The sequence below is a fragment of the Strix uralensis genome, chromosome 3 (assembly GCF_047716275.1).
Source record: "Strix uralensis isolate ZFMK-TIS-50842 chromosome 3, bStrUra1, whole genome shotgun sequence".
Lineage (NCBI taxonomy): Eukaryota > Metazoa > Chordata > Aves > Strigiformes > Strigidae > Strix > Strix uralensis.
This window is the reverse complement of record NC_133974.1, coordinates 14,554,380-14,568,426: the sequence shown is the minus strand read 5'-3', so window position 1 is coordinate 14,568,426 and position 14,047 is coordinate 14,554,380. Positions and strand designations below refer to the sequence as shown.

At 41.7% G+C, this 14,047-nt stretch overlaps 1 protein-coding gene across 1 annotated transcript; it reads left to right on the top strand.

The window, feature by feature from the left end:
• The first annotated feature begins 1,546 nt into the window (after positions 1–1,546).
• On the top strand, positions 1,547–3,857 carry LRATD1 (LRAT domain containing 1). The gene is made up of 2 exons (XM_074864700.1): positions 1,547–1,662; positions 2,331–3,857. The coding sequence occupies exon 2, from the start codon at positions 2,368–2,370 to the stop codon at positions 3,220–3,222; it is 855 nt and encodes a 284-aa protein (XP_074720801.1). The 5' UTR covers positions 1,547–1,662; positions 2,331–2,367; the 3' UTR covers positions 3,223–3,857.
• Positions 3,858–14,047: the final 10,190 nt, after the last annotated feature.

The following is a 14,047-nucleotide window of genomic DNA, read 5'->3' as shown; positions in this document are numbered from 1 at the left end:
AATAACTGATGTCAGTCTTTGAATGCCATATCACTAAATACACCCTTTTCTTCTCTTCCATTTATGATGTGATGCTTTTGCATATTTTAAAAAAGTAATGAGAACAAAAAAACCGCTGTTCTAGAAAGACAGCTATATAAATATTTAAATGGAAAAAGAAAAGGGTCATTCAAAGTAAACACATCTATCTAAGAAACAGTATTTGACCCATATGAACTTAAGTATAGAACTTGTACCCTGAGAAACTGAAATTCACTGTATTTATTTAACGATGTATGTCTCTCTATCATGAGAATAAAGAGATGGCATTATTCTCAGTTAATTAAACCTGAAGACTGGAAAAAGGCCAGCAATGAAGAGATACTATCCACAAACACTGAAAACAGAAATCCTGATGTTTAGATGACAAAACTATTTCCGCTGTGAAGAAAGTAGTAAATTTATTTCTAGATAAAAATGGTACTTTAATTTGAATCACATATAAGCAAAAGAATGTCATTAGATTTTTTTGTTGAATTGTCTTAAAATATTTAAATACTTTCAGAAGTTCACATGATTACAGCACAAGACTAGGAACTTGGAAGAACTAGGTTACAATCCCATCATTGACACTGCCTCACAGGGAAATAAATGGTGGTCAAATGAACTAATGATTTCTGAGTTTCATTTCCATAATGTGCAAAATTAGGTGTAAAAGTGTGTATTGCTATTAGCTACTATAGATGACAGATACTAGATTTCATATGTTTTAGGAAGGGACTGCTACTGTCAGGCAGTCTCATTTTTTTACTGAAGACATAGTATGTCTTCTATTCACATCTGATGGCAACCCACGGCTGCTGCTTCAGCCAGGTGTGGAAAGACAAACACAGTCATCTCCCCTAATGTCAACCATCCAACATTTCAACGTCCCATCTAGGCGATGGCGAGAGACAGGCACCTCCTTAGGGCAGTTCATGCCTTCCTAAAATAGGTCGTGCGAGCGGCGAGAGAACAGCCCTCTGGCCATGCCTGTCTCCCCTGACTATAGGGAACCCCAGAGGATCGGCTTAGGCTGCAGAGGAACAACCTGAGGTTGCTGAAGTTAGGCGAGGGGCATCCCACCTCCAGCCTGGAGGGACGGAGCAACTCCTGGACACGTGCAACCCTGGAGCTGAAGCCTGGCTGGGGGTTTTTGATGGAAATGACTTTTTTTTCCCCCTCCCTTCCTTTCCGGTGTGGGGATCGCTTGGCAGCGGCAATAGCGCGGTGGGCGCCCTCCTAAATCCCCGTCCCCCTGGGAAGCGCCGCCTCCCCACGCCGTGCCGCAGCCCCGGGGCCGCCCGGGGGGGGTGCCCGGGGGCGGCGGGGCCCTGCGCGGCGGCGGGGGGCGGGGGGGGCCCGGCCGGGCAGTGACGCCGCGGAGCCCCGCCACGGCGGCCGGCGGCGGGCGCAGCGCAGCGCGGCGCGGCCAATGAGCGGGGCCGGGGCGGGCTCGGCAGCGGCGCCGCCGGTACTTAGTCTCGCCGGAGGGGCCGCGCAGCCCACAGCGGAGCGGGGCGGCGCGGGCGGAGCAGCCGGGCGCGCAGCGGGGAGGACAGAGCTCACCTCCTCTGCAGCGCCCATGGGGACAGGACGACTTTAAAGGAGTTTGGGGGGGGTTCTGGCGCTGGGCGACCACGGGTACGGAGGGGGAGAGAGGGACCCCTTGGGTGGGGGGATGCTGACCGCCTGCTCTTCGCCTGTCCCTTGCGGGGTCCCGGCCAGGCTGCGGGGATCGGGCGGACAGGGGTGCCGGCTCTGAGGCCGTGTGCTCCTCCAGCCGCCTTTCCCGCACGCAGCGCTGCCCGGCGCGGCTCGGCCCGGCTGCGCGCAGGCGGAGGGGAGGGCTCGGGACCCTCCGGGCCAGCCCCTCTTCGCGCCCCGGGATCCCCCTCCCCTTGCAGAGCGGGGAGCGCAGCCTCCCGGGGCAACTCCGTGTCCCCCCTCCGCGCAGAGCTGGCCGGCGGCGGGGAGCCGCCTTCTCCCGCGGCGGTGGGAGCCGGGCGTTCCGGGACCGGGGGCTCGGGCAGCCCCGCACGGCGCGGCCTGGCGAGCGCCGGCGAGACGGGGCTCTGCCCTGCTCTGTCCCGCACCCCGAGGGCAGGGGGAAGGAACCGCGCTGGGACTTTCTCCCTTGCACGGAGGGGAGGGAAGGAGTGGGGGAGGGATGGGGGCTTAGGGCGGAATCGCTGAAGTCTTTTGTATGTGCCTTGATTTTTTTTTTTCTTTCTTTCTCTCCTTCTCTCCGCTTGTACTCTGCTACCCTTCTCTTGTTCTCTCTGTCCCTGCCCACCCCACCCTTCCTTCAGATCCGGCGATTCCTGCCCTCGCCTCGCCCTGTCATTGATGGGAAATCAACTGGATCGCATCACCCACCTGAATTACAGCGAGCTGCCGACCGGGGACCCCTCGGGGATCGAGAAAGACGAGCTGCGCGTCGGGGTGGCTTACTTCTTTTCGGATGAGGAGGAGGACCTGGACGAGCGAGGCCAGCCAGACAAGTACAGCGTGAAGGGCTCGGGCAGCCCTGGCCAGGAGACGCCCACCCACCACCTCCACCACCAGCTGGTGCTGAACGAGACACAGTTCTCCGCTTTCCGTGGCCAGGAATGCATCTTCTCCAAGGTCAGCAGCGGCCCCCAGGCTGGGGACCTCAGCGTCTACTCGGTGTCGGCCCTGCCTGCCCTCTGCAAGCCGGGGGACCTGCTGGAGCTGCTCTACCTGGGGCCGTCGGAGCACCCGCCGCCGCACTGGGCGGTGTACGTGGGCAGCGGGCAGATCATCCACCTGCACCAGGGGCAGATCCGCCAGGACAGCTTGTACGAGGCGGCCGCGGGCAACGTGGGCCGGGTGGTGAATAGCTGGTACCGCTTTCGCCCGCTGGTGGCTGAGCTGGTGGTGCAAAACGCCTGCGGGCACCTGGGCTTAAAAAGCGACGAGATCTGCTGGACTAACTCCGAGAGCTTCGCCGCCTGGTGCCGCTTCGGGAAAAGGGAGTTCAAAGCCGGGGGGGAGCTGCAGGCTGCTGCCGGCACCCAGCACCAGCAGCAGTACTATCTCAAGATCCACTTGGCAGAGAACAAGGTGCACACGGTGAGGTTCCACAGCCTGGAGGATCTAATACGCGAGAAGCGCAGGATCGATGCCAGTGGCAAACTGAGGGTGATCAAAGACCTGGCTATAGTGGATGGGAAAGAATAAGGAGTAGCAGGGGTACATGGCTGTCTTCTGCCCTGCCCTGCCCGGGGAGACCAGCCTGCCTCGGAGACGGGAGGCTGCACCCTCTTTCTGTGGGACGCGACTGGAAGCAGGATCCATGGCAACATTCCAAAACAACAGCGTTCTTTACACCCATAGCCAGTATTTTGTTTGGCTTTTAATAGCATTAACGCTGAAAGAGCAAGAGAGGAAGAAAAGAGGGGGGAGGTGCAGGAAGGCTGGTCTCAGAGCATGTGGACAAAGTCTCTCCTGTCAATCGATGTTGACCATTCCAGCAACACACCAATAAAATTTCAAATTGAAATTTTTTTTAATTTTTATTTCATGGCTTTAATCCATGATAAGTTTTAAACATCTGGGGCCATGGATGTGGATCTAGCTAAATGAGTTTCTAGCTAATATTTGCCTTGCGGCCAACCAAAAGCATCAGTAATACTTTGCTAACTGGGAGGGGAAAGGGGGACTTGGGGCAGGGGGGAAATGCCTGTTTGTTTTGTTTCTCACACTGTTGCTTCAGCCTGTAGCTGCAACCCAAATTTTGTCCCAGCCAACTCTGGCAAGATATTAACAGGGGTAAAATGCTTTCCCATGTCTGGTTGAAATATATCACACTTAAAATACTTTTCTTCTTTGCTTTCTGTTTGCTGCTCTCTGCTAAATCTCATCATAATGCATAAGCTCTTTCCACCTCTTCCCTCCTTCTACCCTCCCTGCCTTTTTCTTTTGGAAAAAAGTTGGTGAGCAGCTGTTTTCCTGAAACTAAATTCATTGGTTAGAGGAAGTGGTGTATTTTGGAGAACATACTCAGTGTTGCTCCTCAGAGATCCAAGCTCTAGGATCTCATGCTTGAGCTGTGGATTTGTATTGCTGTAGTGATTCTCACTGCACCACTGCTTCAGTACCTCTTAATGCACAGGTGGACAGAATCCTGCAAGAAACAAATAGGTTTGAATTCTGCATGTTGTCTCTTTGAAACAGCGATTTATTGCATATTTACAATTCCACTTAAAGAAAATAGATGTAATGTGGCCAAGTTCATTTTGCATTTCAAATTCCAAGCAACTAAAAATCCTGTTCAGTCTAAGTTTAGAAATCTACAGCTGCATTTAAAAGATGCCTTTTAATGTGATGTGAACAATGCCTTGTCTGTATCTCAGATCCAGTTCACTCATTGCTTAATTCTAAGTTTTGAAGTGAAAGATCGGAGTATTTATTTTAAAAAATCTAAACAAATAAGTATACTGAGACATTTCTAGAGCTGTCTCTTTTTAAAAAAAAAAAAAATTAGCTGCATACAACTTGTAATAAGAATTTTGTCCATGCATGTTTCAGTACTGGAAAGAAAATGCATTTGTTTTTGTCCCCTATTCCCACATCAATGTCAGATGGCAGAACAGAAGTAATACATACCCCTCTTCTGTGTATATATAATACACTCCACCCCCTATCAATGTACTGTGTCCTGGCTCCTTTTTGTATTAAACAGTGTCGTAAGCAACCTTGTTGCAACAGTAATTTCATTTCTACAAAGGGTTTGCCTCCTATAGCTGAAGCTGTGAGGGTGGAGTGTACTTCACAATAATAAAAGGGTTGGCATAAATATCTTTTTTTTTTTTTTAAAAAAAGAAAACCAACACAAAAAATAAGCCAAAAACCCCCAGAACTGCACCCCTTCATTGAAGGTCATCTAACTGGCTTTGTGTTTGCTGATACACTTGGCGAAGTTATGTGGTAATAGGCAGTGTTACTTTTGTCCCATCTCCTAAAGTACCTTGGTTAGTACAATATAGGGTAAAGATGTGAAAAATGTGAATTGTCATTACTGTCAAATTACTGCTGAAATAGCCTCAAATCACAGCGTACCTTTCAATAAATGTGTAATAGTTTAGCTTTATATTGGCAGTAGTTGCTGTCTGATAATGATAGCTTTTTCCATAATGTGAACGGAGTCCTCTACATAGAATCTGTGTATCTTAATTATTATGCTGTGTTAGATCTCCCAAACTGTCTGTTAGAACTGATGTCCCTATATCACTTGGTGGGAGCACTGTGGGATTGCAGAAAGGCCTTGGCTTTACACCCAAAGCACTTAGAAAAAATGAAAAACTTAAGTGGTAGGAGAAGGAAGGGTGGGCAAAACTAATTTATTTTAATTTCCCCTTATAAAAAATATGTATTAGAGAACTGAGGTAGGAAGAGGCAGGGAGAATTACATGAAGAGTGAATAAATAACAATGTTTGTGAAGACAGGAAGAATGAAGCAGAGTCACATCATTATTTTTGATTTCTGGAATGCTTTTTCTTCAAGGTGCTCTTAAATGAATAATATAGGGTTAGAGAAGGGATCCTTGCAAGAACAGTATTGCACATCCTCACTAGCGAGAATTTAAAACACACTGGCTTTAAAGTTTTCACCGTGCCTGCCAAATACTCCATCACTCTACCTAAAAAGCCATTTTAACTCTGGGTTTTTTTGTAATGATTTACTAACCTGGTTCATAAACACAAGAGTTTTCCTTGTTTTACCTACCTAGATGTAGAATGGTATTTAGTATATAAAGGAAGTGATAAGAATTAGTCTATGCTTATTTACTTAAACTCTGTCAGAAGCCTTTGGCATCACTCCAGATTTGTACAGATAAAGGTAACATCAAAATTAAGGCCTTAGTGCTTTGCATAAGGTCTGGAGAAAATGTATTGGAAATAGTCAGAGATGGTATTAACCTAGGATATAGTATTGCCATGACTATGTTCAAGTAGCAGTCTGTTACTAACAAAAAAGATACCTATAGAGATCCTTTTGGGATTTTTTTCGCTAGATTTCAGTCCAGACTAGACAGCAATCTGGTCCCGATTCATTGAAGTTAACAGAAAGGCTCTCACTGTCTTCAGTGAGCTTTGGATCAGATTTTATTGTTTAGGAGGTGGTTAAAATTTGTGGACCTTGAGAAGAAGTGAGATTTAAGATGGCATTTCAGAGACCAGAAGGGCCACCTTTCTGAGTTGGGAGACAGTGGAAACAGGCAATACTGTGAAAATAAGGGAAGAAAACAGACTAGTTCTGAAACAAGCAGTGTTAATCTGAGATGGCAGTAGGGAAACGGTGAAGAAGACTGAGTGAAACGTGCATATAAAAAGTTGTTCAGTGCCTTGAAACAAGGAATGAAAAGCAGAGGAGCAGTCAGCTGCGAGAAAGGCAATGAAGTGAATGACTGACAGGTAAAAAATGTAATTGATTATACTCATCTTTCAGGATCAGTGACCTGCCTGAGTTAACATTTCCATTTCCAGCAGTAAAGATATTGACAAATTATATTATATCTGTGGAATCTGTTTACATTCTTCAGTCTAGCTACCTAGGGTAAATATTTATATCTTACTCATTGCTCTTGAAGTACTGACTTGTAATATGACTGCAGTGTGAGGATATGTTGCGCATCTTTTTTTTGTGTCACGTTTCAAGCTCTCTGTTACCTATTTGGGTAGCAGTTTTATAGAATCTCTTTTGCTTGGATATGATTGTCTTTTCAAAATGCAATCTTTTGAATCGTTTTGAGGCTAACGTTTTATTAAAAATTCAGTTCATGTCCTCTTGAAACATAGAGAGCCTTTGTGAAATATTTTACTGTCATGACCAAGATGTTTACTGGTTATTGGCTGTGCATATAGGTAGCGGACTGTAAGGATGGGCAGCAAAATATGTTTTGTCACTGTCAAATTTTGTCTTCTTCTCCATCTTCTGTTTCCAGGTTAATTTGGTTTTATTTATGAGGATATTTTCCCCCTCTCAAGTCATTATGGTTTTATAAAATGAAAAAAAACCCCAAACCCTCATAGTGTATTTTCTGGGGCAATATGCTATTGATTCATATGTGGATTTCAGATTAAAAGCAGGGTGTAACAAGATACGGCCTTCAGGGTGTGACAAGAAATGGCACTTGGTCTGTGCTGGAGTGTGCACAGTCTTAATTATCCTGCCTCATTTCATTTTAGTGTCTTTCATATTCAGGTAAGTGATGTGCAAAAATCTGTCAGAGTTTATAGACCTGTTTATACAATGTGTTAAACATCTGTAATTCCAACCAACGTTCCCTGGAGTTAAGGGAGGGCTGGATCTCACTGGAGACACGAAGCATCTTGTGGGACCAGGTACCTCAGCCCACCCAGTTCCCAACCCCCTGTCTGCAGCTACAGAGGAAGTAGTGGGCTGGGATAGCTACTGCTAGTTTTAAGATTTATTTATTTTTTATGAAAGATTTCTACTAGAGTAGCTTAACAGTGTTGTGTCCATAATTATGCTTGGCTGAGACTAAAAAGCTGTATGTGTTGCTGCTTATGCTGTGCAAACAGTGTGATTTCTGCTTTATAACCCAGAAGAAAGACGAAAGTCCAAGTCCTAAAGAATTAATCCAGAAATATATAAGGAATTATGATTGGACTACCATGCTGAGGGTAGTTTCACTGCAGAATTAGGGTCTAAAGGATAATATATGACTCAAGTATGATCAAGTGCTGCTGTTAGTTCATGAGTGTCAGTGTTTCCATGGCAAGTCTGGAATTTATTTGCTTACTTTATTATTATGAAATATTTAACTTCTCTCTACTTTGAGTTCAAATTTGACATGTAAAACTGCTCTGTACTCATGGATCCTCTGACACAATGTTTGTTTAATCTGTCAGATTTTTTTACAGTTTTATTGTAAAGAAAATTAATGAATACTGGGATAAGATACTTAACTGAACTGCTTGTAAATCAGAAAGAGAGTATTGTAGATGTTAGGTTGCTAAAAGGCAATGAACTAAGAGGAATCATTGTAATTCCATTAGCAGAGGCCATTCAGATTGAGATTATGCTTTTATATGGTGCCACCTTTTCTTTTTTTTTTTTTTCCCATATTTTTATTTTGGGGCTTTGGGGCATTACTGATTCTGCAGATGATCCATGTAAGTAAAATTGCTTGCCTCTTCAAGTGTTTGCAGGATCAGTATCTTTAAAATAAAAGATCTATTCCCTTCATGTGGCATTTACTTTGGGCTAAAATCAAGGAGTAGGACTAGCCAGGATCAAGACCTCAGCATCAGCCTCCTATAGAATTCATGGAAGGCTCATGTGTGTGATACCTGCCAGAAGGGCCTTAATTGCATATTCTTACTTGTACATATAGTAATCTCCTATGCAAAATGGCATTTTCCTAGGTAAAGTGGGTTAATGCTATTCAAACATCCCTTTGACTTTCTCTTGTGTGGCTGTGTGGGTACATGTGTTGGGCACAAATAGAAAATTGGAGTTTAGTGTACAGGCTTGAGTCTCTGAAGTGCTATAGAGCCAGTATCTCCAACTATTTTGATAGGAAATCAAGTGGAATTTGAAACCAACATGGGTACAACAGAAAAGCTGGGAGAGTTTGCAGTTAAACTTAGGCTGTTCAAGGAAGGTGTTCAGAGTTAAGCTTGAAATTCAGTTCTTTCTTTCTCTTCTCCAAGGTGCATAAGGGTAACTGTGCACCCGTCATACATAAAACCATTCACACTTTGGAGATCTATGCTACTGCCTAGGCAAAATAGGGTGAGTAAAATATGCAGTGTCTCATCAACCTTAAGTAGCAAATAATTTTTCACAGTTTAAACCCTGTTTGGATACAGAGTGGCATTGGCAATCTATTTTGAAAAGTCATATTTTTAACCTCATAAACTAAGCAGCATAATGCTTATGAATGGGAGACCTCAATAATCGTCCTTGGTAATTCCTATGCAGTAGAGGTAAGAGTTTGTTCCCTGTTTGTGTATATAAAAGAGTTCCCTGATTCAAGAAAATTATCACGGGGTAGAACTTGCAAAGAAATGAAACAATCAAACCCCAGATTTAGTTCTGACACGACACTATCACTGGTGCAGGTAAACAAGTGGCAAATATCTAACAGCATGAGTAAATACAAACTGCTGCATTGTGACGCTTCTTCACAGCAGAGTACTTTATGCCACAGAAGGAATATTCCTTGTATGTTATTCAACATGAGTAAACATATCACAATCTGGTCTTAAAACAGATCTTTTCTCCCATATGTTCCTATTGTTTCCATACGCCCTTTCAGTTGGATGAAAGCAATATAAAAACTGAGCCTGAAAAATATACTAATTCTTTGTAAATAAGCAGAAAATTATATGCATATTGGTATATAAATAATAGATATACTTGTATATACATATACGTACTGTGTGTGTATATATTATGCATACACACACACACAAGAAGTCTTGACTATTTTGTTAGTATTGGTAATAAATGGCAGTCATTTCCATATGTATATTATCTGTGCAACAGATGGATACCCAAGACTTCACTGACAGGTTTTGAACAGTATTCAAATATTTGTTCTTTAGGGTATGCCATGGTCTTCTGACATCAAGAGAAGTGAGTTAAATATGTGGGGTTTGACATATTGCTACTTACTGGAGGAAAAATATCAGGGAGCACTACACATTGCAATAATGAGGTACCCTTTTAGAATGAACTATGCTGCTACTGACTTGTGTATTTATAAATAAAAGAATGCTCCAGTGAAGTATCCATCCTTCTCTTTGGCATATTTTAATGGACAGTGCAACAAAGGTTTTTTTTTCATAATTTGAATGTTTTTCTCCTCGCTGTAATATTTTGGAAGCATAACCCTGAAATTAGCTGTGTTCTGTTGTTCAGACATGCTCAACTATTGTATAGTTGTTCCTAAGTAAACAGGTGGCTGACATTGATACGTCTTTACTTATCTTTCTTTGAATTGGTATGTTTATTTCAAAAGCTAAATAGTGCGACTTTGAAAAGCACTTGCTATTGATTTGACTCTCCACGTTGAACTCATTGGTGAACTTTCACCAAAGTTATCTGGGCCGCAGTTAGGCCAACATTGACTGCTTTTAGAAATCTTACCTAATGGATACAGAGTGAAAATTGCCTCTGTCAAGACCTGTGAGTGCTTCATGTGGACTGGATTTCTGAGAGTTATACTTCTGAGTCCCTGACAGATGAAATTTCATTTCAAGAGCTAGAATAGCCTAGTTATTCTGTGTCCTCACCTATGAAGTTTTTTGTCTCACCTAATAAAAGATTACAGATCTTTTACTTATCCAAAATTCTTCCTCATCAAACCACCTGTGGATGATATAAGGCCTTTTTCCATGAACAAGCAAATCACTAGAAATATCTGTTACAGAGACTGTCAGAACTGAATTCTTGCCCAGAGAATACTGTCATTTCCAGAGGCTGTGGGAGAAAAAGAATTCACTCCCCTATTGTGCTAAAGTCTTTTATTAAAAGAATTGTGTTGAAATAAATAAATAAATGTATTGCTATTGAAAGTAGATCCAGTATAACAAATCATGGACCACCATAACATTTCTGGTAGTTAAAACATCTGACTGAGCAACAGAAACAGTTACTTTTAAGAAACTTAGATTGTGTGTTACGCTACAACTTCATTGAACAGAGGTACCTTAGATGATTGCAAGGATCTGCTAATGTTTATCATAGAACTATATGATACAAATCTGTTTATCTGCTAATATAACACAGCCCTACTTTAGCTTTAAATTCAAACCTCGATACATACGTCTGCCTACTTGAAAGGCTTTCTGGATTAGTATTTCCAGCCTGTGCTGACTTTATACCATTGATTCTTCAGTTAGGTGTAATCAAAGGTCATTAATATTGAAAAGTTCATTTTAATTGACCCATCGACTCATTTTAATTATGGCAATATAAAAGAGTGTCAGGTGCTAGACCCCTACACAAAGGGTCAGTTAATATGCAGATTCATCCTGACAGTAATATAGCCTGAGTCCCATTAGCTCTAGCTAAGGGCTGCAAAAGAGTTTCCTACTTTTTTATCTCTCTTGCAAATTGAAGGAATAGGGCAAAAAAGATTAGCAGAAGAAAAAAGTTCTAAAAAAAGTCATGCTCAGCAGAAATTTTGGGCTGTTTTATTTACACTTTGTATACAGATAAACTCAGAAACATGCAGGTAAAACTCACTGTGTTACGAGCACCAATTATAGAAATGATACCCTTTAAATTTTGGCATGCTAGAAGCTTGCATACACATGCTAAATAAAGAGGATAATCTTCTGCCTTTCCATTTCACAGAATGCTAGTAATTTTTCTTGATCCATAGGAACCAAAAGTTGAGTTCACTGTCTGCTCATAATGTACCCCAAGAGCACTAGAAATGTCAAATGTTTGCATACTGCAAGTGATATCAGTACTGAAAACCTACTTTCAATTTCATTCGCCTGAAATCCTTAATCTCATACATACCTTTGAGCTTTTAATGACCTTCCTAAGAATAATGACCAAGATGATAACATGAGTGGAAATAAAGCAGGAACAAAATGTCAGAGGAAGAATTTGTTTCATGTTCAGCTATGGACTGTCATATATTTCTTATTTCCTTGAAACAGGAATAAGATTTGTATCGATATTTAGGGAGCCATTCAGCTTGCAAGATCCATAGACTTTTTTTCAAAATTCATGTGTGCTTTACTGAAACAAACAATGCTAAGGAAAAGTGTACCATTTTGAGTTTAATAGAGTTGACATATTGGCAGGAAAACTGAAGTAATATTCTTTAATCGTTCCAAATCTCATATGAACTAGTTTCAGACTGAATAACTCAAAACCATGAAACAGTTTTGTATATAATGGTCAGTGTTTTACAAATATGACTAGTCATTTATGGTGCCTCATCTTCTCAGTACTTCACTGAAGACCTCTCAAAACAGTTGTTTTTTCCAAACAATGTCAAATTTCTGCCACCTGAAAATGAAGCCCCAAGCAGACTCCAGTCAGAAACTGAACATTGAAGACAGCTTAAGTGGAGCTTGGAAACTATTGCTCACATATTTTAAAAAGCTTTCATAGCTGTATAATAAATCTTACAAAACATAGAATTCAATATTGTATCCTACTAAGCATTAAATATATTAAGATTTTTAAGCATACAGGTTATCACTAGTGTATTACATGTAAAAAAAGTAACTGCTAGGCAGTTTATCTTAAAAATGAACCCACTATATCTTGAATGCAAGATGTAGAAGTTGAAAAGGTATTCCTTAAACCTGATTTATGAGCTAATCTACCCCTTCCTGGTGAGGTTTGCATTATCATTCAAATAAATGTGTCTATGTATATGAATGCTTGTGGGATCTCTGTTATTACTTTTGTTTGTGAGTATTTATGTGTGAGAACAGCGCTGTGTGATCACAGCTAACTGCTACAAGGATACTGGCATCACTATTATCTGTACATTGCGTGTGATCATTAACTCTTAGCCAGGAAAAAGGCAGTAGAGAAATCAATGCAACTTTGGTCAGAGAAAAAATAAGTCAGGGTGATAGTAGTGGGAATGATCCTTCTGCAAATGACATTTCATCCAGTGTATGAGTGGGGGGAATGCATAACTGAATGATGCAAATGCAACAGGGAATGGAGATAAAAATCAGTTCTAGGATTTACCAGACATACAAAATAGTGTGTTGGAGATGACACAGTGGAACACATAATGGTCCTCCCACTAAGGACTGTAGTATCATATGAGTCTGACAAATGTTTGCCAGTGAAATAATGTTTAGAAATGTCCTTGCAATTCCCATGATGTGAGTGTCATCAGTTAATGTAAGTATAAAACGTGCTATATAGTCAAACAGCCTAGGTTCTTATCTCTTTTGGTTAGCTGAAAAGCATCCCATTTACTCTGAGACCTTGGTGAAATGCAGTTTTGTTACATAAAGATCTGATTAATCTGATTTCAGTTATCCATGTAGACTTAAGCTTTTTCAGTACTTAATGGGAATGGGGTGTCCAAGCTACATCATTCTCTGAAGATGCCTGCATCTCCATTGGCTATATGAGGTGTCTAGCATAGCAATGCTCTCAGTTTAAGTACTGTAGTTAAGTGGGACAAAAACAGACTGAAAGGCTCAAATTTCCTCCCTCCTCCAATGTTTTCACCTAAAAGTTGTATGTATAGTCTAAGTTACTCATCTAAGCAGTAGAAAGAGCCATGCTTTCAGAGAACAACCCATCCTATCTCAACACACATGTAATCAAATCACACACTTCAAATGTCTTTCTCTCTCCCTGTTTAGTGTTTACATTACTAGGATTAACCTACTACAGGAGTAGCTAACAAAAATGAGATTAGCTGAGAAAAAAATGTCCAGAAATTGCATACTTTCTTCTCTCCCAGACTAATAAAGCTTGGTTTACTGAGCTGGAGAATGATGTGTGATCCCAAAACAATGACAGTCTTAGATAGATTGTAGATAATTGATAAACCCTAATATTTAACAAATAGGCAATTACACAGAAATTATGTCATAACTGCAAATAATGTATTAATCACAAAAAAGGTAAAAAAATAATAATTTTGAAAAGATCTCCTGAATCATTTGCCCAATTCTAAGCACACACAGAGGAAAACCTGCTGCCCTCTAGTAAGTTTACAGAACTCAGTCAATTATTTTAAGGATTTCCCAGGAACTGATTGCCAGACCATCTGGACATCTTACAATAAATTAAAAACAAATATTAATTACACAACTAGCCATTCAGTTGGCTCAATACACTTTAGCTGCCTTTTATTTGTCTCACAAAGGACCAACATACTGACGTGTTAGTTAATTGAATGCTTGATTGAACAAGTAAACCTTATACTACACTACAGCCTGCCAAATTTAAATTCTGGTGGCCTGCCAGAGGAATAGATTTCCAGTGTGAGAACCCACCACTGATATCTTAGAAAATGTTAATCTGATG

Coding starts and splice junctions, on each gene's coding strand:
- LRATD1 (XM_074864700.1), top strand. CDS start 2,368: ATGGGAAATCAACTGGATCGCATCACCCACCTGAATTACAGCGAGCTG.